The following is a 24,698-nucleotide window of genomic DNA, read 5'->3' as shown; positions in this document are numbered from 1 at the left end:
TTCAGTGTCTCTACAACAACTTTAACAGCATAATCATTTTCCTATGTAAACATAATTAACTTGCGTGTGAGTTCCTCTTTTGCTAAGACAGTAGGAGCTATTTTGTCTGTCCCCTCAACTTTGGACGGTAAAATGGTAATAAATATTAGGAAGTCAAAAAAAGGGAAGTGTCAAGTACTTCTTTTTAAAGTAATACTGTGAAATAGCTGGATTTTTGTGTATAACTTTTTCTCATATTGAGTGATAACATTTAGAGCTGCTAAGGTTCGTCTCAGTACCTCATTCACAAGCTTACGTAGAGGTATTCAGGATGTATGTTGCCAGAAGACATGGTCCTAAATAGCTGCAGGCTGCAGCTTTGTGGCATGCAAACTGCAAGGTACGTTAGTGCGAGGTCAAACCTAATGAACTATCATTGCTTCCTTGTTATGTTCCAACCTGTATAATTACATTACCTTAATGGATTTTCCCTACTTATTAGTAAGGTAAAAGATGTGGGATATAAAATTAGGTATTAATTGTCTCAATTAAGCCAATGGATAAGGATCATGGTTCAGTTATGGTAATCACATGGGGTAATAGCTTTGTTATGGTACCTGCTGTAGAATCATATTTTGCAAAAGCACAAATGTAATTTGATTTAAAATAATTAAAAATTGATTTGTTTTGAACAGTGAGCTTCCTAGAGAAGGAAAAACTGAAAACATTGAGATAACTAGAGATATATGTAATGGATGGATGAACAGTTGTAGAACTGTGAGTCTAATCCCACTGGTAGGCTCAGTGATGTTGCAGCATTCTTGGATTCAAATTATTAGAGACAATTCTATAGTAAAAACAGTGTTTCGGTCACAAAAGCACACAGTGTACCTGTCATGTACTTAAAAGAAGATTTAAACCTCTTACACATTCCACTTTTACTAGGGTTTTGCAATCTCAAGATCACTCCTGAAGTTCAAGCAGCTCCTTTGATTTATGAGGACCATATAACTAGCAGCTATTTGATTTTATTACTTTTTTTTAGCATAACCTTTAGTCTATTGGTCAAAGTTCAGTAAATTGTAGTCATTGAAAATCGTTTGGGAAGTGAATATATATGGTAATGGAGGAGAAGAACAGGAACTGAATGAAACACGCAGGTCTGTATTGTCCTTCTGGGAACAGTCTGAGAACAAAGAGCAAAGCCTCATCTTGTAGCACCGCTTACAACAGTGCTAATAAGTCTACAAAATCATTCTGCCTGTTTTCTGCATTGTATGTTGCTAGTAAGAGGGTAGGGCAATTCATGCAAAAGTGTTGTTATACTGTATTGATCATGAATTTGCAGTGAGTTGAGAAAAAGAATAGTTGGTAATCTAAGTCTTCTCTGATTACATCAGCTAGTATTATTTATCACAAATAACTCTTAAATGATTGCATGAATAAGCTAGCACTTTTTAGATGTAATTAGTACTAAATGAGGGTGTGCAAGGGGTACTGTTTTTATGTGGCCTGTACTACTTAGTTTTTTGTTCTGTGTATTTTCACTTTTTCTTTGGTCACATCTTTGCAATTTGAGCTACCTCGCTGAGATTGTATGGATATGGCTATTGGCATTTAAATACTCTAAATTATTATCAGTGCTTCTTTTATTAGGTTACTAAGACACATAATAAATATATTTATTCATGAAAATGGAATGCCATATAATTAATACTGTACTTTTTCGTTAAACAGTATATCATTGATATGTCAGATTATATACCAATGTTATTCTGTGATGAAATACTGAGATTTCAAAGTACTTTTTTCATCTAGACCATTAAAAATCTGCCAGAGGATTTTCTTATGAGGCTGTTTTGGATTTATGCAGAACATATTAAATTTTAAAGAAAACACCAAACCTCCAAAGACTTAAGTGAAAGGAGATATCTGTGGTTTCACTCATGAAGCAGCTGAAATTCTACACAGTTATAATTTTGTGGAAAACCAAGAAATTGAATCTATCTGTAATTTTATTTTACAAAGAAAATACTAATCGAGTTTCTCTGAAAATGTGCTTGTGGGTGAATTTGGAATGCGCTGGGAGTATAAATACTTAATGGAATTAAGTGCAGACACTGGATCGTTTTCTGTTACCAAGTAGTATCTTTTAAAAAGACTGATTTTTGTAACTCAGAGAGCCAGTTTCAGATTTTAATGAAACATTTAACTTTCGGTACACCACTGTAATGGACAAATACCAGAGGGTAGAAGCAAAGGGCAGTGTGTTTCAGTAAATCTAAACAATAGATAAGTGATCTTCAAAGTCAATTTCAATGTCATTCTTGTTGTTTTCAAGTCTAGTCTGAGTCCTTTAGAGGTCTTAATTGATGTTTGTTAGCACAGTCCAGGAAGAGGAACGTGTCCCCATTTGCTTGGTACATGCTGCTGCCCTGCGCTGCTGCAGTTAGGTTGGCTGAACTTCATACAGCCTTTGACACTTTTGCTGGTTTTTATAGTTCTAATTTCAAGTAGTTTATTAAGTGAGGGTAAATTTCTCATGGCTCAAGGTATTCCTATGAGCCTTTGGAATAATCACTTTATTTCCATTTCCACTCATCTAAGCTATTTAAGAAGATACTGCACTAGGCTGTGGCAGTGAATATTTTCTTCTTTCCAGCCGTATGTCTGTCATCCAACATAACTGCAAATCAAAGCTGAACAGCGTGCCAGTTACTACTTCCAAAATGTGTCTCTCCCACAGAAGTTATTTATGCATACTGCTAATTAGCCATCAAGATTTTTTTTTTTTTTTTTTCCCCTGGAGGAGAACAGATCCACGTGCGTGACACCAGGAGGTCTTAAAAGTATGGTCAAGGACATTTGTGTCCAAGGCCTCAGGTCTCCTGCATCTCAGTGGGACATTCTGGCTTTTGGCAATAATTCACATTTTAAGATAAGAATAGTGCCACAGGTTGTTTGTGGCTTGTAATTTCAAGTCATTTCCTGAAGGATGGGGTAAGTGAGTTTAGGCAGAATCAATATGAGTAAAACATTATTCTGGGAAAATATGCTGCCTTCTCCCAAGCTCACCACTCACAGTATTCACAGAGTGCTGACGGGCCTTTAAAATTATCTCTATTTAGGGCTTTCCAAAGTAGCAATTCTGTCTTATTTTGGTTTCTTTTGTTTTATTTCTTAAATGTTATTTATTTATTTTCCATTCCAGGTATTTCATCCAGGAAAACATGTGCTTCTACTAGCTTGTCTAACCAAATCTTCTCATTTTCTTCAAGTATTTTAATGTATATTTCTCATAAAATCATTTAGATTGGAAAAAACCCTTAAGATCATTGAGTCCAACCATAAAGCAGAAAAAAACCCACATATAGAAATAATGTAAAGGAGACATATGTCTGCTCAGAGATATAGTACTTGCTTCAAATAAATAACAAGTTGGTGAGAAATCAGCGAGAGATATAACAGTTAAATGTAGTCAAATGTTTTTTTAAGTAATTGGGGAAAAAAATACAGAAATTAACTGAGGAATATGACAGAGAGCAACCATGATGGAGTAAAAGTTGCCAGTGGTCATCCAGCTGACATGCATAGGACATAAAGAGATAATAAGCATGAGGAGCAAAACGAAAGTTGTCATTGTATCATGGCTATAGGTATTTTAAAGACGATTTTAGGTAGAATCAAGATCTCAACACCCATAATGCTATTCAGACTTTTCCTCTCTTCCCCATTCCAGTTCTACTTCCCCTCTTCTCTCCTCACCTGCTTGTAGCTCTAGTGACCAGCCTCACTCTAAATGCAGTTTCTTGTTTTAGTCAATTGCTGGTCTTTGTAATGACAGTTTAGAACTAATGTCTACTGAGTGCTCTCACCTCAAAGGTCCTAAATTATGCTTTATATTACCTGTGTTCTTTCTGAGCCCATAAATCTCCCCTTTTGCAGCAGTTCAGCATCATCGAGGGGAGCAGCAAGTGCTCTGCTCTCCCTCACCCTCTGCTGGTAACCCGGCCCCTTAGCAGGAGCTTGGAGATGAGCGACTTCACTCACGCAGCTGAGGGCAGCATGAAAACAATATTGTTTAAAAAATTACCCCCTAGGTGTCTACCTTCCCCTTGTCCTCCTGCTTTGCACCAAGAGTGAGAGACTTCTGCCTTTCTATCTAAGAGCTGATGGGGGGTTATCCCTTGCCAGGGAGGATGCTGTGCTCTGGGGTGCCCTATGGGTGCAAACGTTGCATCCTGAGTCAGCAGCTGTAGCATGAGAGGGGATTACCTCCCCTTTCAGCAGGCAGTTTATGAAGCACTTTTAAGAACTAAATAAGGAATCCAGATGCCTAATTAAGGATTATGGATTTTCTCCGAGGCTGGGCATTTGAAAATAAGTTGCCACCTTGTCCGTCATTGGCTCGTCTAAATCTTTCTTGTAATCTAGCTTGCAGTCAGGTGCAAAAAGGGTTACAGGAGGCAAAACAGGCAGAGAAGGAAAGAATGAGAGCAAAAAGAATTCTGAGAAGAACCTGAAAGGATATTCATGAGTAAAATTCAGTTCTGTAGGACTTAAGATGAAGAACAGTTTTTGCAACAAAACTTCTTGCCTCATACTGTGGTACAGAACTCAGCAGCAAATCCGTGCTGGGCAGTTACAGTGGCAGTATTTGGGAGAAGGGGTCGTTGCAATACTCTTCAGAGGATTTTACCATGCCATTTCTTTCAATTTCAAAAGTAGATATACAGAGGCAAAGGTGATATGTGTATAAATGTTTCATACCTGGTTTATGTTTCACAGAAACAGCGCAGATTGGATGGGTTAATTTTTTAAATAAATTTCAAGTTTGTTTTTAGTCAATAGAAAATCAGAGATTTGGTTTACAGAGCAGCTGTGCCATAAATTATAACAGCATGACCCAGGTAGAGAGAGATTTTGTCACTCCTGAAGACAGGAATGAGCAGTCAAGGGACAGGCAGATGGGAAACTTGTTTAACTAGCTTCATTGTCAGTCAAAAAACAATGTGATTTTACATCTTCAGAGATGGAGGGGAAGTATTCTTTAATATGTATATACAAACTTAGAATATGATGGTGCAAAGGACCATGGAGGCACATGATTTAGGTCTAAATGAGAGTTCAGCCGAGCTTCCAGGATTAACACACAGTGAATAAGACTGAAATGGGAGTGTTGTGACAGCGCTACAGGCACTAGTGCTACTACTCCATGCAAATCTGTCTTAATGGGCTTAGTAGTCAAGACCAGTTGTGTGTTTTTATCAGAGTTGTAATGCAGTCTTTTGGGGGGAGCAAAAAAGAAAGGCAAACAAACAGTATAATTTTAAAGATTCACTGCACTGCAAATTTACAGTGAAAGCTGTAGATTTACAGGACACTCTGCAGTACAGAATGCGAGGAGAATGGCTAGATGTTTCAAATATTCAGCATTTTTTTGGCTGTTAAGTCAACCAAGTTCTTTAGAAAATGTACTGAGCTCTTAAAAGGGCAGTGAAAATGTTATTTTTATGTGAAGCAAAATATGCTGAGATACAAACAAAAATGTAATATACAATAAATACAATAAGCTATTTATTACAGAAAATGAGATTCACTTTCAATATGAAGGAAGTGCATTACACTCAGCAGTGGTACTGAAACCATACACTTCTCAAATTAGGTTTGCACTTTCAGATTAGAGAAATTAGTTGAAAGCCTGTTGGGAAATGTGAAATTCTCCTTGGGAGCTTAATGGCTTATTTGCATGAAACAAAATAATCAAACAAACCTGAGACTGGCTTTTAAAGTATACGCCAAGGAAAACATTTAGTTTACTCTTGCATTGTTTTAACAAAATCTTTGACCTCACAGTGTGGTGGTGTTAAAATATGTGTGATACAGTTAGGTAATGAGATGGACTGTTTAATAAGGTGCTAAGAATTAAATAACGGATGGGTTAATAAACACTGCATCAGTCTATACTGTGTAAAAGAGATAAAGAAGTGTCTTTAAAGACTGATGCACTACAGTGTCATTTTCCACTTACATTCATGTTCCAATTTAAGAACAACAGTAAGACTTTAGTAAGAGTTATGTCAGTTGTAGTAACAACTTTGAATTTTATTCAAATATATGTGAGTAATGAGAAAATATTTTTTTACTAAAATCTGCTTTCTGTGTTCTTTGGAGCAATTCAGATTTGCAGAGCTTGACATCACACTGATCCTCTATTAATTCTAGTCCAAATGAACTTGTGCTTGTCTGTGTTGCTGTTTAGATATTTCAGGAAGTCAGATAATCTAAAGCCATAGGCAAAGATTTCATAAGATAACTCCGAAATCAAGCCATTGGAAACAAACATCTACTTTTTTCCCTTTTCTCAGTAAAAGACAAGTTCCTCATGCCTTTCTCTCACTCTTGGCTCTTTCTACTTACGTCTTTCCTCTTTTACTTGCAGGGAAGAGTCATAGTTTTAAACAGTTCAAACTTCACCTTGCCTATTTGCTCTGTTGTCAGAGAATCATGTATGATTTCAAAAGAGCTCAGAAGAGTTTCGTACCCTTACAGGGATGAGTAAATTTATAAATAATTATACACTATGTGTTATTTTTTGAATGTTTTGAGTAAGAGGTGACACACTGAGTATACATACTAAACCTTCTACCCCTTCACAACTGAGTTGCAGTGTCATGATTTCTTTTTTTGTCTTGAGCTAACATTTACATGCTCACAAATCCACCATGTCTCTTGATGCAATTTTCAGCTTCAGTAGCAAATAAGGACTAGAAATAAAAATAAATGAATAAATGATTTTTAGAGGCAAGAGGCAAATCTTTTGTTGCAAAGACAGCTGGGAAATCTTCATCCAGATTTCAACCAGTGCTAATGCTGTAGTGTCCAAGAAGAAAATTTGGTGACAAATACAGTGCACAAGTTAAGCACCTCTCTTGAAACTAGTCTTGATGACAACGCTGTAATGACCTAGGAGAGTAATTCTGTAGCCATATAAAGTTGTTTATGGGTCTGTAATTAGACAGCAGTCAGTCAGTGCTTGACATTTTAGCACTTCAACAGGTTGCAATGCAGAAGTACCACCTTCAACCACATATCCTTCATTAAACTTCCAGTAAAACAGGATTACTGACTGTTAGGACTGTCAACATGCTGCCTTTTTTTTTTTTTTTTTTTTTTTTTTTTTTAAATAGTAATCAGAAAAGTGGTTGTAGTTCATTCTATAAATATGCATATTTCCTCCTTCCATTTTTTTTTGAAGTGTTTAGCTGTGGTATGATGCAAGTTAAGTAGGATGAGGTCATGGAGCTTTCTCCTTTGAAATAGTACCTGGTTCTGTGCCACTTAAGATCTTTAGCTTCAATTATAAAGAAAAATTAAGATGTGCTGTGGAGTGAAACTACACTGGTGAAAGATTAATTAGCTAATATTTGTGAAGCTCTGAAGATAAATCAGGCTATGCAGGGTGTGTGTTAAGTATTACTGCAACAGGGTTGCTAAACGTACAGTTGAGAGTCAGTTGGAGGGTTGAATTTTTTTCCCAGTTCACTCACTTGATCTGAAATTTTCCATAACATGAAGACTTTGCAGCTAGGCAAGTTAACTTGCATGATGATCTCCCTAACACTAGTGGATCAATACTACTCAATTAGTTTAGCCCACACTTCTTTCACAGTCTATTAGTACCTCTACATGTCTCATCACACTAAATCCTTTGGGGGGAACTGAATGATGAATCATTCTTCATTTGCAGTCCCTTGTCTCTGGAAGACAGAAAACTGAGTGGTTTGGGGGTATTAGTGACCAGCGAAGGAAAATTCCTTTTGTAAAGTGGCTGATGCCTGGAACTAAATGTCCCTGTCCAAGCAGATCCCAAACTGCAAAATTCTGGAGAGAAGAGCTGTAGCAGTGTGTGTGGACCTCCTAGTATACAAATCAGAAACATCACATTTATATCAAGTACCAAATCCAGTATAAACCCACTGTTTGACTCAATCTTGACAGGTTAATTTTACTTGGGAAGCCTTGTGTGAGTTCAGGCATGGCCTGACCTTAACTGGCAGAAAGGCAACACAAAGACATTAAAAATTCCTTTTTTTCTTTGTTGTGCATTCCACCTAAAATATGGTCTTGGACTCATGTCAGGTGTTTACCAAGTTTGTGTTACTAGGTGATCTGAGAGTCATCATGGTGCTTAAGAACAGTGACAGGACTACAGCCAATCTCTCCATGGACTGAAAGGGGAGGCTTAAGAAAGAGACTTGCAGGTAGCACCAAGCTTACACCAGCCATTTTGTTAGATGTGGATAACGAAGGTAAAAGAATAAGCCTGTCCTGAAAAGGCTGAAGAAGAATAAGTGACACCTCATGATACATTTTTAAAATCTTCGCTTTTTTGAAAATAAATTAGACTCTTTCTGGAAGGCACTTTGTCAGTAGTATTTTGTCATTTTCATTTAGTAGGATATGCAAAAACCTCAAACTTTAAATTAGTCCTTTCCTTTTTAACCATCTCTGATCTAACCAGATTCAATATGAAAGAGACCTGCTTTCCCTGTCTGATTCAGCAGAAGTTCCTGAACATCATCTGCTTTGCTTTGTGAGATTTCCATACCAACAACCTCCTCTACAGGCAACTCTGGGATTTCAGTGCTTGCTAATTTTTTTTTCAGATCTACTTCATTGCTCATCAGCTACAAACCTGTCTTTCTTTTGTTCAGATCTGAGAGGTTGCCTTTTTTGCTACCATTGGTTAATCTGTAAAAGCAAGTTTTAATTTAATAATAATAATGTCATAGTCATAATAATGATAATTGGATAGAGGATCTGTCCTTCCACCTAACAAGTAGTAGCCTGAACCACTAGGCAAAGGAGCCGTAAAAGGAAAATGCAGTTATGAATATTAACCCAGAGATAGTTTCTTTTCTCAAAACCCACAATCATTGTATTTCCAGTATTTTAATGTAACTTCTGTCATGTAATTTGTCATGTTCACAACTTTTCAATAAGTAGTCCATAAAGCTGAAGAATGCATTCTCTGAATTTTTCACTTAATTACAGATAAGTAATAGTAATCTTTTTTGAGAGTGATAAATTTTTTCTCATTAATATCACTAGTGTATCTTGTAGCCATTTACTGGACCTTTCACTATTGTCCTTATGGCCATATTTGTTGCCTTAATGTAGAATTTCCCAAAGGGATGCTTTACTATTATCTTCGAGTTTCTATATTTATTTTGTATTTCAGTATCAGAGTCTCTTTGCCATTAAGCTGAATTTAGCTTTCTCCTCTCTCACTCATGCAGTTGGGAAGATTGTTAGTTTTCTGGTCTAGAAAAATTAAGAAACAATTGGTACTGCCTCCTGGTTTTGTTTAAATATCTCTTGAGCTGCCTTCTCAAAGAAGCGATACAAGACATTCACTCAAACAGAAGACTGAATTTTCAATAATGCCTTAACTTTGGAGAATATTTTATTCAAGTATAGACCTGTACCTACTTCAGAATCTCCACTGGTCTTTCTATCCCATCACACAGCCACAGTTTTAGACACAAATAAAGGAAGTATTGCAACTAAGGTTTAGACGTCTCTTCCTTTACTGTGTGCATACATACATACTGCTTAGCATACAATGGGAAATATGCTTGCGCATTTCTTGATGAGGCTAGACCTCTGCTTCCAAACATGTTACCATTTTCATTTTGATAGAAATGCAAATTGTAATGGTAGCAAAACTGCTCTGTTTTATTTTGATTTCCAAAATATCAGGTGAAGGGTTTGCAGAAAGCTTAGCCCCATGACAGTGTTGTGCTACCCAATGAAACCAGCAGAATTGCAAAACAGCTGTGCAGTAGTGCCTTCATGGAGAACACCCTTCCTTTCACGATGCCTTCCTTCTCTCTGAGGGAACCATCCATCAGGATTCCTTAAGCCAAGACTTGCACCTTCTATGTAGGACCAGCAGAGCTCAGTTGCAGTTTTAGTTATACACTACAGTTGTACTGAATATTGTAAACTAGGACACTTGTGAATATTTCAGTGACTTTTCTGTTGACTTCTGAGAAGGAAGTTCTAGCTTGCTATATGATAAATAATGGAGAACTGTGATTTATTTACTATTTATATACTCTGTTTGTCAGAAGTAAGAGCTCAAGTCTAAAGTACTGTGTAACCATAAAGTTTTCCTTGCCTCATCAGTTAAACCATAGCAGCAGTGCAGCTTTCTTCTTAAGGAGGGTTTGCAGAATTTTAGTTTCTAGTTCTCTTAATCTCTGTAGAGCTGTGCAGTGCTGCTACACTCAGAAATGATGGAGATATGTTATCAGGGTCCTTTTGTGAAACAGATTGGAGAGTTATGTTTTAATTCTGCTCTAAGGCCCAAAAATGCCTTCAAATGTAATTGGACTTAGTATGCCAAATATGAGTTATATTCTTTGATTTTTACCATTTTTAAGAACTCTAGTTCTGATGTTCAGTAAAAAAGGAACCATTTATCCACTCTTTAATTATTAGTCAGACGGATGATGTAGTCTGATGTTATGGGAGGAGGTGTTCATCTTCTCTACGGGTAAAAAGACAACAGGAATAGTTGAAGGATAAATGTATGATGAGGGAAATTCTGGTTTTGTCATCTCAGACAGGAAGCAGACTTGTTTTCTTCTGGAGAGAAAGCCTCTGTCTTCCTGCAGCTGTGTCATTTCATTTAAGCAATCCCCTGAAACTACCAGTGTACCTATATGCTCTATACCACAGACCTGTAACTGGCCATAACAGACAATCTTGGATGTGATCACAGATTTTCTAATTTTGAAACATCATGTGTAAGACTTACTGCATGTTTGGCTCCTATTGCTGGAACCCAGAAGGAGGCGTCTTTTTCCAAGAACTCAGAAATACTAAATACTCTACCTTTTTTTTTTTTCTTTTTTAAATGAATACAATAAGTTAATTCCAAATAAACATTTCCCTAGTTTTGACTTGCCTGTTGGTAAAGATAGTATTTGCTGTTTCCCTCTGGAATTTAATAATTATTTCGCTATACTCAAAACATTAGTAAGATTGTTTATTTTCCCCTTCTTGACATTCCCATGCCTTTGCAACTGTTTCGGGGTAATAATGTATGGTCACAATGTAGACCAGCAGGTTCTCTTATCTATGTTGTGTAATAATTGTTTTGTATTTATAGATTTATTTTTTTTTTTTTTGTGGAGAGATGTAATGTGGTTGGAGGATGGGGTTTTTTGCTGCAATTGTTTGGATTTTCCAACTTAGATATTTTGTAACAAAGAATTTTCCTTTGAAAATATTTATTCATCATTAGGAACTTGGATTCTATAAGAAAGAAAAGCTTGTTATTTTTGCCTGAGTTTGTATTTTGTCACTTGGTCTCAGGTTAGGCAATTTTCTGATAGTAAATAACAGCCGTCATCATAGTAATGCTACAGCTGAATATCTTGGGACTAGATCTGAGCTCTTGAATGTTTTTGCTTATTTTTCCTCATTGAACTTCTTACTCTTATTTTGCTACTGTTGGCTGGTCTGCAGTGTCTGATAGTACAGACAACTTACAATTGCCTGGAAATAATCACTTCTTTTCAACACTTCTGAACAACACATTTGTTACCATTGTCACAATTACTGCATGATGGTGTTTCTTCTGGATTAAATAAAGTTGGATCTTATATTGATCTAAAGCTACAGTGCATGTACTGCCACTCTGCAGAGTGATGACTTTGTAAAGTGTTTTTTAATGCAGTTACTTTGAACTACTCCCTTTTATTTTGCAAGTGATTTAATAGTACATTTAGATTTACCACATTGTCTGTTTGCCTAGAGCCCAAACCCCATCACAGAGCTGTGACAGATGGCTGCAGTTGGAATGGGCTGCCTGAGAGGTCATATTCACCCCACAAGATCTGTGTGGTGTGCAGGGAGGTGTTCTGATAAATACTGGTGGCACCCACTGGGCAAAGGTGGCAGATGAGAAGAGGCCACCAAAGTTTTAAACTGTCATGTAAACTCTCTGGGGAGGTTGGCTGGCTATGTCTCCATCTCTTACCATTAGCCCAAAGGGAAATTGTTTTCTCCTTGTCAAATATTTTCTTTTATTTCTAATGCAATTCAATTACTGTTGCATTCCCACCTAATTCACGCTTGCTGTATTCCCTGTGTCCCAAAGTCTGCATGACTTTATACCATAAATGCTTCAGCCTCTGTTAAATCTTAATGAGAATCAAAACTGGCTTGAATTAACCAGGTCTGACTATATCAATATTTTAACAATGTAATTTATGACTATATGTTAAAAGAGACTTGTAATTCAGAGGATTATCCACTGTTGTATAAGGAGGGGGGAAAAAAAATCTCATTATAACATTTTAATGCCTTTCAAGGCTTTCTGAAATTGAGTTCTCCCTTGGTTATACTTGCAATCATAAGGATTTTTATATTTTTGTTTTATTTCTGTTTAATCTTCAACCTTTGTAGAAAAGCCCTCCAGACTAGTGGAATTAAACTAGGAGAAACTAGTGGGTTATTCCTGCTACTTACTGTATGTCTCTAGAATGAACTAAGAGTCTGTTAAGGCTCCCTTGTTCCCTGATTTAATGGTGGAACTAGCTTCTGTTTCCTCTCTTATTGAGAAGATTTTGTAGCATAGTAAGACTAATGCTAATCACTTCATCTCTTATGCCTGGGAGGGTCATGACTAAACTGTTTTGAGACCTGTTTTCCTATCTTCCTTCAGCCCCTCGCTCAGGGATTGTGACCAAAAAAAACCCCAGCAACCACAAAACAACTTGTGTTTATGTGACAGTTGCTGCTGTAAGTTATATTGTAGAAGTATAATACAACTTTTATATGTCGTATACTTATATCACAAAAAGTATAACACCTGTCAGACAACATGTGACATACTTAAGGCTACCTGTAGCTTTTCTTTATTGTGTGGTTTCCTAGAGCTTGTAACATTTTGGAAAATACTTTCTCACCCTAACGTAATGTCTCCAGAATTTTCACTAGTGTTATTGAAAAAATATTATTAGTGAAAATGCCAAAGGGCACATCTGCACCCAGACTTTTGTCATCTGAGGTCTGCCAAGTCTAGCCTTAATTACAGCCATTTTCTCAAAATCTGATGAACTAGCAAAGAGGGAAAACAGAGTCTCTGCATTTTATTCTCTGAAAATGTCAGCTCCGTGCGCTGTCCAGAATGCATTAATTAGGTTTACAGGGTACCAAGAAAAAAAGTAATGAGTTCAAAGGTTTAAAAAATTCCTTTCTTGGTCGCTCTTCATTTAGTGGTTCCCCAATATTAAGGATGTTTTTAGAAAAGAGCTGTCCCATGACTGTTAATTCAGAGTGGCTTCAGAAAGCAGACTTAAAACGCCATATCTCTTTAGCAGAGTACCAATCTTTCCAAACTATAAATAGCTAAACTGTCACTGCTTATGACAATTGTTGTGGCATCTTGTGGCTATCTCTTGGCTTTCACCTTTGTGACTGATTCACCATGCCTTTCACTGAGTCTTAGTGAAAGCACAGTAGTTCGGAAAAGCAGAAATTTTACTCTCAAAAAAATAAAAGTCTCCTTTTCAAATGAGACCTAGGCAGAAATTCTGAGGTATCTGCAGCATTGGTTTTCCATAGTTTGTAAGATTGCAGTTTGGCATTTCGCTGGGAACAAGGACAAGCTTATGAAATGCTTCTTGAAGAGCCAGCTCCCTGCCCGACCGTCAGACTGTATCAGCAATACAATGGAGAAAGTCTTGTGAAACCTGCAGACAGACTTTGCAGATTTTCACATTCAGATTTATATTTCCATGCAAATCCTATTTTTAGGAAAACAAAAAAGAAAGGAAGTTGTTCACAAGTGCAATTATCATCAAGCAGTATCTGCAATCCTATTAAGAATGAGAGATGGGGATCATTACTTTGGCATGCAATTTGAAAAAAAAAAAAAGAGTAGCTATTGCTTTGAAAAAAATTTTCTATCTAAGTATTGCAATTTGAATCAGTTGTTTAAAAAGGAGAGATGTGATCTGAGCTGGGCACAGAAAGCTTCAATCCTGTCTCTTGAGTTTTGCTCTCCAGAGTAAATAAAAAGAATTTATGTGAACAGATTTTTGAGAGGGCGTGTGGAACTTTGTCTCTCTTTGTCTCTTTGGAAGTGTTTTGATTTGATGCAGTAGGCATGGGCCAGTAAACACTCATACACACTGGCATAAAAAAAGTACAGTATAAGTTCCAGTTTCTGGTCTCAGAGACTCAGTGATCCATTTTCCAGCTTTGGTTCACAAGGTATTGTTTCTCCTGCCTTATTTCATTCTTAAATTTCAGTTTAAAATAAACCTGTAAAACATCACAGATTTTGGCTGAATCTGTTAGTTGGAATTACAACTTTTCCAAACTACTACTGAGGGCTTGTAAAATCTCTTTTTGGGCCAGCTCCCTTCTCTCCTATTTAATTAGTTAAAGAGCAACATGCTTGTTTATTCTTTATCTTTCTCAACTGATAACATGTCGGGTAAGAAAAACTGTTAAAAATGGCATCTGTGAATGAGTTGGGTACATCTACCCATCTAGAAGCTGCATGACCAAAAGTATTCCACGTTATCACACTGCAGTTGTAACGACTATTTTAGGAGCTAATGTCGTCCCATGGTCTACTGAATGCACCTGCATTATTGACTTTGATTATTTTGAGTGTCTTGAGTTTTTAAGCACCCGCTTCTCCTCTGTTGACCTATCCATTTTGCAGGACTGTTGTTACCTTTCAAAATTACGAATTCTCTGTTCAGTGACTAAGTATTGACAGTATTACTAGTGAATATCTTTTTATGAGCTGAAAATCTGCTGTGTTGCCGCTTATTATATTAGAATAATTTATAAGACAATTGACCATCTGCCAGTGATATTCTATGATATTGGCTGGTCATATCAACAGAGGTAAATATTGCTTCCAATTGAAAAGGCTGTCATTCATAGTGTAATTAAATTTTTATTGTTTGTGCTCTCTGCACAGCCCCACAGCTTCTCATAGAGCTTCTATTGAGAAAATAAGATCAATTACTCAGCATAAGTGCTCTTATTTTTAATAGGAGAATGTTAATCTACGAATTTTACATGCTGATAACTGTACTGTAGTATCTTGGCTCTCTAGTAGTTTAATTAATAAACATACATTTGCTCATTTTGTCAGGGCAAGTTTATTGGTATAATGAAATAATGTTTTATTAATGAATTAAACTCTAAATCTTCAGCTTGATTAATTTCTTAGCATGAAAATGAAGTGTAATTCTTCCATCAAACAGGTTATTCTAAGGTGAATTTAATGTGGGGATTTTTTTCCCTTTAATACATTTCCATAGAATTATTTTCCTTGGTTTTGTCTTTCAATTAGCTCTTTGGAATATTGCAGTTGTGAGCTTTTTCAAATTTTCAAAATGAGCTGGGCATATTTTCCATTTGATATTTTATGTGAATTGATTCCAATGTGTTGACAGACACACTGAAATGTTGCCCAAAATTGTAGACAGCTAGTTGGGTTACTTTTACCCCAAATGGTCTCTGCTGCAGATAGCTTTTAAATGTCAATAAAAGGTGAAGCTTTAGAATATTATTTAGAAATATTACAGATTAGAATAACTCCTTTAACGCAGAGCTAAAACGAAAATGAGTTTTTGTGTCAAAGTCCTGAAATGTTTCATGAGTCTTGGTTTGTACAGGTAAACCATGAGCATATGTATTTTCTTGTACAAATATATGTTAGAATCATAGAATCATAGAACACTTTTGGTTGGAAGAGACCTTCAAGATTATCAAGTCCTAGCCAAATGTTAGATTTAATTGAGTTATAATCCAGATTATTGTTATTCCTCTGTATGTCATTTTCTCTCTTTTTCCTGTTTCCTCAATCTGCTTGATGTTTGGAGACCTGAAGAAGTTAAAGAACTCTTAATTTTTTTTCAGAACCCTAAAGGGAAGTTTGCCTTTGTTACTCATTTCTGGAAACACCTGTGCACTGTTGAGTTTAATTGGGCTACAGCTGGTGCCACTGATGTGTGGAGCGAGCAGGGCTTTGCAGCCTGACTGGGAATGTTGACATTGTGTGTCATTGTCTGTTTCCTAAGCCATTACTGTACTTCAGTAAGTTAGAAGGTGTTCTGATTTTTAGGGGACTGCATTTTCTGTCAAGCGATATAGCTGGTGTAGGAAGATCAATACTATGAATGGTGAGTGTATTGCACAGTAGCGCAGAACAAGTCTGCTGAACACCCACTGAGTTTAATTGCTGTTTGAAGTTAGGTGGTTTTCTTACAAAAGCTGTAATGAGGAATCGCTGATCAGCATCTTAAAAATGTTGAGGAGAGTATTATATAGAAGGGAGAGGATTTACATATTTTCTGACTTTACAAATGTGATTTATTGCAAGGTATCTATCTCCTCTCCTAAGGAGATTCCAGAGGACTGATAGAGTGAAGGAAAGGAGGAAATAACTGTGCACCAAATATGCTGATCAGAAATAAAAGAAATTTGAAAACAAAGTCAATTTATGGTTAGTTTTAGCTATGGAATGTATTAAGTTTGGAAAGGGTAATAAATCAAGTAGTATCAAATTTAAAATATAAGAATCCTTCTACTTAAGGGCTGAACTAAAAATCGAGTAAGAAAATCAGGGTATTGTCCACTGTGCATAATAGATGACCTACTGTTCTTTTTCTTACACATCTTAGTACTATGGGTTTGCTAGCTATTTTACACACACGGTAATATGTCACTGCTTGAAGAAATTGCAGCCAGTGGCCCAACTGGTAAATCAAGTTTACCAACTTTTGTGGTTATGTTAAAAGCAGTTCAAAGCACATGGTACACCCACGTGCCCCCTCACAGAGCATCTCTGGCATGGTGGGTGGCGTGTGGTAAAGCAGTGGGTCTGGCTACTGTCTCTGGTCTGCTGAAGAGCAAAGGCTTAGCTTGTACAACTGAAATAATTTCAGCATAAAATTCCTGTGGTGGCCCTGAATTACCACAGACGGACTTAGCCATTGGCACTTTTCGAGGACATGCTGCCAAAGGACCAGCTGCTTCCTGTAGGAGACCTGCCATCTGGAGCTTAGAGAGTGATCCCTTTGATAGACGTCTCTGGCAGTGAACGATTTACCACATGTAGTTTTTCCTTGTTTCCTTTTTTCTTTCCCTAAAGTTTTGGACAATTTTATACAGTAAACTTGGTGAAGAGAAGTTAAAAAAATTCTCTCCTCTCTGGGGGAAGTGATCTGATTAATTATTTGCCATTCAGCCTTAAATAAGTAAAATTCAAAGTTAGGAATTGTGGCAGAGGACGGCCATGTCAGAGACTAGCAGCCAGAAAGTATGTGAGTGGACACACAAGGGAGGTGAACTGATTGTGTTCCGGATAGGAGGCTATTAAGAAGGGTTTTGTTTGGTGTGTGTTTAAAGACTTAAGAGAAAGAACTTGAAACGTGATGAAATTCTCTGTTGAGCTGGAACTGCCAAGGAAAGCAATGAACTTGGGAGTATTTTAGACAGGCTTGGCTTCAAGTTGGATAGATGGATTTCCAGTTCCACATAGAGAAACGTATATAGAAAATAACAATAACATGGGATAAAGGACAGAAAAGGGGAACATGCACTCACTAGCCAGAAGTTAATAAATATTGAGCAGGATGTCGATCTGGAGATAGGAGGAGATGCAATTGTACAATCCCTATGCTAGAAAGCAAAGAGTAACAAGGCTGCATTCTCCTTGTGGGTCTAGCTGCTGGCTCAAAATAACATCTAATACTGATTGTTTGTGTATTGACTTCTTTGTAGCAGAGAAGACCTATGTGCCCCCTCCAACAGTGAACTGCAGCCCCTGAGCCCTGGGTGCACATTTGGTCCTGCTGCCTCTGCTGCAGGTGCAGTTGGTTTTGACAGCAGTGGCAAGTGGGGCCGGTGTGCATTTTTATGGGAAGGCATTTTTATGACATTTTGGTGTAGTCTGCAGGGGACGAAATTCCCATGCCTTGCTTTCTTACTCTTGTTAAGAGCAGCAGTTATTAACTAATTCATATATGACGTTCTTGAAGAGTCACAAAGAAAAGCCAAGGTAGAAATCTACATGGTCTCTTTTAAAAAGTCTGGAGGCTGGTGGAGCATATTTGGGAGCTATGCCTGTATGATTGTCCAGGGTCTTATACCCTGCCCTAGGAATTAGGCCTTGGCCACAGACAGGGTTAGGATGCTGGGTTGCCACAATTTTGCCAGTTTCCTTCTATGTTGCCTTGTTCGTAAGCAGCAGGCAGGAAACTTGGAAAGTCTGTATGATAAAACCAAACTACAATGGAAATTAAAAGGAAAAGAAAAATATTTTAATTCACTGAGGTACAAAATGAAAGTTGAAGTGATAGTAACATTTTATTTTATTTTTTATTTTCCCCAAATGATACTGAAAGTGGTCCTTCAGAAGATGTAGCAGTAGGCTGCTGGTAAAATGTTAGGATTAGGCCTGCAGCAGATGAAATCAAAACCAATCAAAGTACCAGAAGTATGGACACTGAAATCTAGTTCAGGATGAAAAATATTACTGTTTCTGGATCTATCAAAAAATAGCGAATAGTAAACATGCATATTTCCAAACTGCAACATAAATGCCTTTGGTCAAAGGTTAATTCAGTCTGAAAACAATATTGCATCTTTTTGCATAATACCAGCTTTCCATTTGCACTGTTAGAAAGTTTTGCAGCCATTTGACTTTACCAACCAGGTGTTTCAGATTTATCAGTCAATTGAATGGCTCTCACCATAAAATGGATCTGGTTACAGATGTGGGCATACAGGAAAAAAATATGCTTTTAAAATTTTAATAGCAAAAAATAAGAAAATAATTAACTTTTAGCTCAAAAATATTTCATGACTGAAAGGATTTGTCTGAGAAAGTTATCACAAAAGTGGAATTAGGAATGGAAGTTGGAACTTTGAAGTAACAACTTTTTATAATATCTGTTATATATATTTTTATATATATAGTTTGTTAGGTGTAGTTCACATATTTTCATTTTTTATACTAAGTTTATGCTAATAACAGCTGGTTTATTCCAGCAGTGAAGTTGCTTGATAAGAAAGATTTTTCCTTTTATCAATTTTTCATCCGTTTTTCTTTTCCCTTTAAGCTAATATAGTAGGTGCAGTGTTCAAGATGTTATGCTAAATAAAATAAAAATAAATTTGTGCTGTGCACCTCCTGTAAATAAATTACTAGTGTTCTTTTCCCTCAGAATTGCTAATAAGAAAAAGATTCTATGATAGTCTAAGAAGATGGGTTTTGGAAGATCTGTTTTCTTTTATGCGTGCTCCTTACACCTACTGTTGCAAAACAGGCATTCTTCACTATAAGTGTTATTTGTTGATGCTTAAAGGTTCAATGAATAATTCAGCCCCTTTACCCTTCCTGCTTTGCTGCACACCTATTGAGCTCTCAGAGCAGAGTCATATCAATAAATTCTGACTTGCTTTACAGCTTCAATTTCATGCTTGGCTTTTCCTAAGATACGTACAAGCAAAAATAAATAACTGAAAGAAAGAAAATACCTGTACAAATTGTTTTAGCAAACCTCTTGTGTGTGTAATAAGCCCTTCCCAACCCTCGTACATTAAAATGGATTGTTAAAAGGAGTCTGCATGTTTTTGCTCAGGCAAGCCTGTTGTGTTACAATTATGTCCACCAATGTGTGGTTGAGAGTTCAAAAATACAATGACATATTGCAGAGCACTGTGGGTGCTGTCTTTGATAAGGTCATGAGCACGTCACTGTGTATGTACAGAAATATTGCATATATTATGGTGAGAAGTGGAACCACTGAGTCCCGCATTTAGGAGGCTTAATTTCTGCATGGGTGTACTTATGATGATTGCAGGCAGGTAGGTCATCTGCATGTGCCTTAACTTTCCCATTGTGACAAAACATGACCAAACTTACCTTTAATTGTCAACGTTTTTTGCAACTTGTTCATTCACATGCTCTTTAGTTCACTAAAAGCTAATTATGTGCCGAAGGGTCATCAGGGGAAAAAAAAACCCTGTTTGTTAAAGGTTGTCCACATTGGAAAAGAGAGGACTTTTTTAGTAAACATAATGTGAAAAGTGGTTCATTCCTCAATGTAGTCAAGACAGTCATATCTCATCTTAAAGAGGGCAGAGATTTCTCCTCGGATGCCAGAAGCAATTGGGAACCCGAGTACACTTGAAGTCAGTAGGATTTAGGAATCTAGATCCCACTATAAGCCTAGGTTTAGTTCTTGTAGAAAGGTGGATGATAGAATTAACCACAGCCACTTGAAACAATTGCAAATGGAAGGGTTGGTTGTCCTCAGTGAATAATAAAGGGTGTTTATCATCATGCTACTTAGCCTTGCCTGAATTATGAGCATTTATTAGGAGTGATTGCCTGCAATGATTAAATAAAAAAGTTATATATTCCTATACTGAAGAGATTATTTTAAAACTTATTTCCTGTGAGCTTCCTTGCTATTAATTTTGTTTCAGAGGGGCAATCATTTGGAATTCTCTGAAGTTGAAAATCTGTTAGCATTTAAAGTAAAATTTCTGCTTTTGCTCAGTTCCCAACTTGTGAGACAAACATTTTACAGTTGGAGTTTTTCAGAGGAAAAAGAGAGCGTCCCTTTCAAAAGTGCTGTTTGTGGAAGATAAATCTTGACAGTGATTGAAGAGAAAATATAATAAAGTACTCCAAGTATGACTTAAAATTGTACTTTTTTTTTTTTTGCTCTATGTTGAAACCAAAGGGATTTGATTCTCTTAAATAAAGAAAGCCTCTACCTACAGATGAGCTGCGCATAATGTCTGCAGATTTGTGAGAAGTTCTGGGTTTTTTGTGAGTACAGCTACAAGACCTTGGCTGATAAATTGCTTGCTAGACCTCAAAGTTTATTTAAATATAAGGTTTTGTTCCTCCTCTTCTTCCTCCTCTTCTATGTGAAAAAAAATTGTTGACAAAAGTTGCTAGGAAAAAGCTTTTTTAAAGCAGTTACAATTTCAATCCTAACAGTGCAACTTCTCACAATATGCCCCAAGAGAGAATTTTTTAGGTTTTTCCGAAATGGAAAGACTCAGGCAGTGTAAGATAAAGGATGAAGCTTATTTATTTAGTATATTAGTTCACAAAGTTTAGATGTGCTCTTTTAGGAATAAAGTGTATTTAATATTCCTGAAAAATGATTGAATGCTTCAGTTTGCTGGTTGTTATTTTCAGTGAGACTGTCATTTGGCAGCAGCGTCTCTACTGTATATTGCAGTGGATAATTGAATTGACACTTAGATTAAAAAATCAGGGTTGCATAAAAAATAGTTATATGCTGCTATGAGGTATCACATAAGCACTTTTAAAACTTTTTATTTTTTGCTCAGATACTTTAGCCTAAAAATGAGAACAGCTGTACTCTCATTTGGGTTTTTGCTTTTTTTTTCCCCCCAGACTCTTAGTATCATTGCTTAAATATTATCTGTTAACAAGCGTGCATGCTGCTTGTCTTGGTGATGTACTCATTTGTGGATGACAGTGCTGAGATATTAGTCTTCTAGAGCTCCCCAATGTTGAAAAATTATTCCATGTAATGTTCAAAAAAATTTTCAAATCTTCTCATTACCTGGGTATACCTAACACATAATGTTGGGATGGCATATTAGATTACCTTTTTTTAAAGAGTATTTTAGTGAAAAGTGACTTTATGCATCACTCACATTACTAATTATATTCTGCTGTTCATATCTCATCAGGCATGCAAGTTGTTGGGACAGCAGTTCCAAGTTATAGCAGATGGAAGTAACTATTTTTATAACTAAAAATAGTTAATTTACTGTCATTCTTTATTCCTCCAAGGGTAGAGGAAATAAAAGGAAGTCAATTGATATAGTAATAAAAAGAAATTTGCAAGGTTTTTGCACTGACTGTTAGTACTGTTCTTGTGCAATTGATCCTTTTAGTCATTTTTTGTTTAATGACATCAGTGGAAGCATAGTGCAATCTGTGGTCAAAGAGTTGTTTAAAAATGTTATCCTCCAAATAATACTGGCTTTTTGGAGAATGATGTTATCATAATGATCTCCTTGCTTCTTGTTATTTGTGTCATGTTACTGACCTTAATGCCCATCCTGCGTATGGGTCAGTGGGAAACACATGCCTACAATGAAAAACACAAACATATGGACGTGATGACAGTCGGAAGTGATTCTCTTCAATGAGTGCATGAATTCCATTTGTGTTCATGTTTTTAACTTCATCTGAATTTTTTTCCTCTTTAAAAGTTCTTATACATTTATAAGTGTAACCTTCAGTAATGCGGTTACACTTACGTGCTTTAATTTGTCTGTGGTTGTGGTCAGCCACACTCGTGCGGACTGCAAAACACTGCTGCTGGAGGAGACGCATTTTTCAGTAACATAGCAATGTGGCACCCCTGTAACAGTGAGCACACTTCCACAGACTACCAAAAGTAGTGTTGCAACTTCTACACTGTTAACCAAAAGCATACACAGGTGTCCTGTTTCCTAGTAGCCAGGAAGCCTGTGGCATGATCGCTGTTGAAAGCAAGAAATTGTTTTCCATGAGCAAATGAACCTTAATCGTATTATTTTCTTCCTAATTTAAGAATCTGAAAGAGTTTCTCAGATGTATGAAGTCTACAGTGGCCAGTACATGCTGTTTCAATTACATTCGTTTTTCATAGCTTTTCAGAATTTATTGATTCTCTTAGTTATAGAAGTCTCTGGCACAAACAAGTAACTGTTCAAGTAGCTGTATCCTGATTTCTTTTGGTAGTTTTTATGCAGTCAGAGATAGTTGAAAGGATTGTGCTTAGACTCCATAAAAGACTTCAAGTTTGGGTTCCCCGTTCCTACTCTGGGATGCAGGACATCTGGTGTCTGCTCCTGTTGAACCAAGTCCTTGTATCTTTCATCAGATGGTGTGAAGGATATGGATTTGAGCCTTGGTGTCCGTATCAGTTTCCTGATAGCGTCTGCCCATAACAAGCTGCTCATCACTGGGGTTTGCACACCTATACATATTTTTCAGTATCTATCCCTCTAGAAGGAGCCGTTTAATACAATGCAAAGCACAAATAAATGATCTAATGGCAGAGTCCTACTTGGCTCCTGTCCTCTGTGAGAAAGAGATTTCTCATTAATTTATCAGATTCATACCCTCCCTCCCACTCACAAGCTGCTCACTTGTTAGAGTAAGTCATTGAATATTGCTGAAATTTGTTGTATCTTTTCCTGTGTAAACTGTGCAAGTCTAAAGACAATCTTCTGAGTTAAAAGAATTCCAATGAGCACTTCCACATTTGCTGCAGATTCAGTAAGAGGTGCTTTACTGACTCAGTTGATGCCTTTACTTAAGAACAATGAAGTCCATGGAAAATCGGTATGAGAGCCAAAAAGAAATTAATGCAGCAGGCACAGAAGTACCAGTTTGTTAGCTAATATACACTTTGACATATGTGAGGCTATATAGACTCGGTTTAGTTTGGAATGAAGCTGTTAGTGTGACTTGGTAATCTGTGCTGTCCATAGGAACAGTGTTACAGTAATGATACTAATTTTGAAACATGGCGTTTTGTATCGCTTGTTTCAGAAGTGCTGTTTTTCTGATTGGACCCAATGTAGCATAGGACATTATTTAGTAAGCACCTTTTATTAACTACCTTTGTCAGATCTGTTATTTACTGTGGCCAGCTACTGCAGCAATAGAAAGTATAATGAATAAAAGACTCTCATATGGTATGTTGATCTATCCGTAAACAATACTTGTAAGAGAACCTAAGCATCTGAAATCAGAAGAGACTTTTTTGTCTTCTGATAGTTGCCTATTTTAAGTGATTAAAGCGCTTGTGATGTATAGCACCTTGGGTTAAGACTGTACAAAATAATTTAAGCTGCACTGAAGGGTAGACTTGAAAGGTTAGCATCTTCTGCATGAGGTTTTGATGACAGCTTTTACTTAGATACAGTATTCAGAGGAGTGAATATTTATTAATTAGGAAGAGTCATTGGCAGGTGCAATGGGATTTTTAAAAAAACAAGGGAGAATTTATTTTTCTTGCTTTTTCTTCTCTTTACAATTTGTACTGAGTCTGATGATGAATAATTGAGGTCAGATTTCCAGATTTGTTCAGCATTGACCTAAATCAACTCCTACTAAAATCAGTGTGACTTCTACCCATGTTTTAAGACAAAGGTGTCTCTGCTCAGTCCTATATGTACAGCTTGGGGTGGCAGTGTGGTGTGTGCCTATGAATTAATTGAGTGATCTTTACTGGGTTTTTTAGTTTCTCAAGTTAATTTAAACCATTGGAAATATGTAGAATGTCATTTTAAAGAGGCAAAAGACAATTAAAAATCCAGTTAGAAAACAGGCTGCGTTCTTAGCAGCATCTTAGCATAAATCCTCCTGTCTTAGCGCATATTAACAGCTTCAAAGCAAGAAAAGATGTTTACTTGCAACTGCATCAATTGTCAGGGGCCATCATTTATGATGGAAACATTTCACTTAGACTTAAAACTAAAGGTAATGCTTTTGAAGTAAGTGTTGGAGATATTAAAACCCTCTTACCTGAGGGGCAAATATTGATGTATTTCATAGTCTGCTAAGTTACACAGTGTGTCCTTACTTCCTTCTAGAAAAGTTATATGCGTTTGGA

At 36.7% G+C, this 24,698-nt stretch overlaps 1 protein-coding gene across 2 annotated transcripts in view; it reads left to right on the top strand.

Moving 5' to 3' along the window:
- Positions 1-24,698, top strand: part of CCSER1 (coiled-coil serine rich protein 1) — a 649,058-nt gene that overhangs the window by 557,125 nt on the left and 67,235 nt on the right. Inside the window, exon 9 of one of the 2 annotated variants that reach the window (XM_086464487.1) lies at positions 10,290-10,302. The exons of the other annotated variant lie outside the window; for it this stretch is intronic. Within the exon in view, the coding sequence (XP_086320613.1) occupies positions 10,290-10,302 (13 nt within the window). The remainder of the gene's footprint in view (positions 1-10,289; positions 10,303-24,698) is intronic. 2 annotated transcript variants of the gene reach the window in all.

This window comes from Leptosomus discolor, chromosome 4 (genome assembly GCF_034619465.1).
Source record: "Leptosomus discolor isolate bLepDis1 chromosome 4, bLepDis1.hap2, whole genome shotgun sequence".
In the NCBI taxonomy this organism is placed as follows: Eukaryota; Metazoa; Chordata; class Aves; order Leptosomiformes; family Leptosomidae; genus Leptosomus; species Leptosomus discolor.
This window is presented reverse-complemented; position numbering and strand designations above follow the sequence as displayed.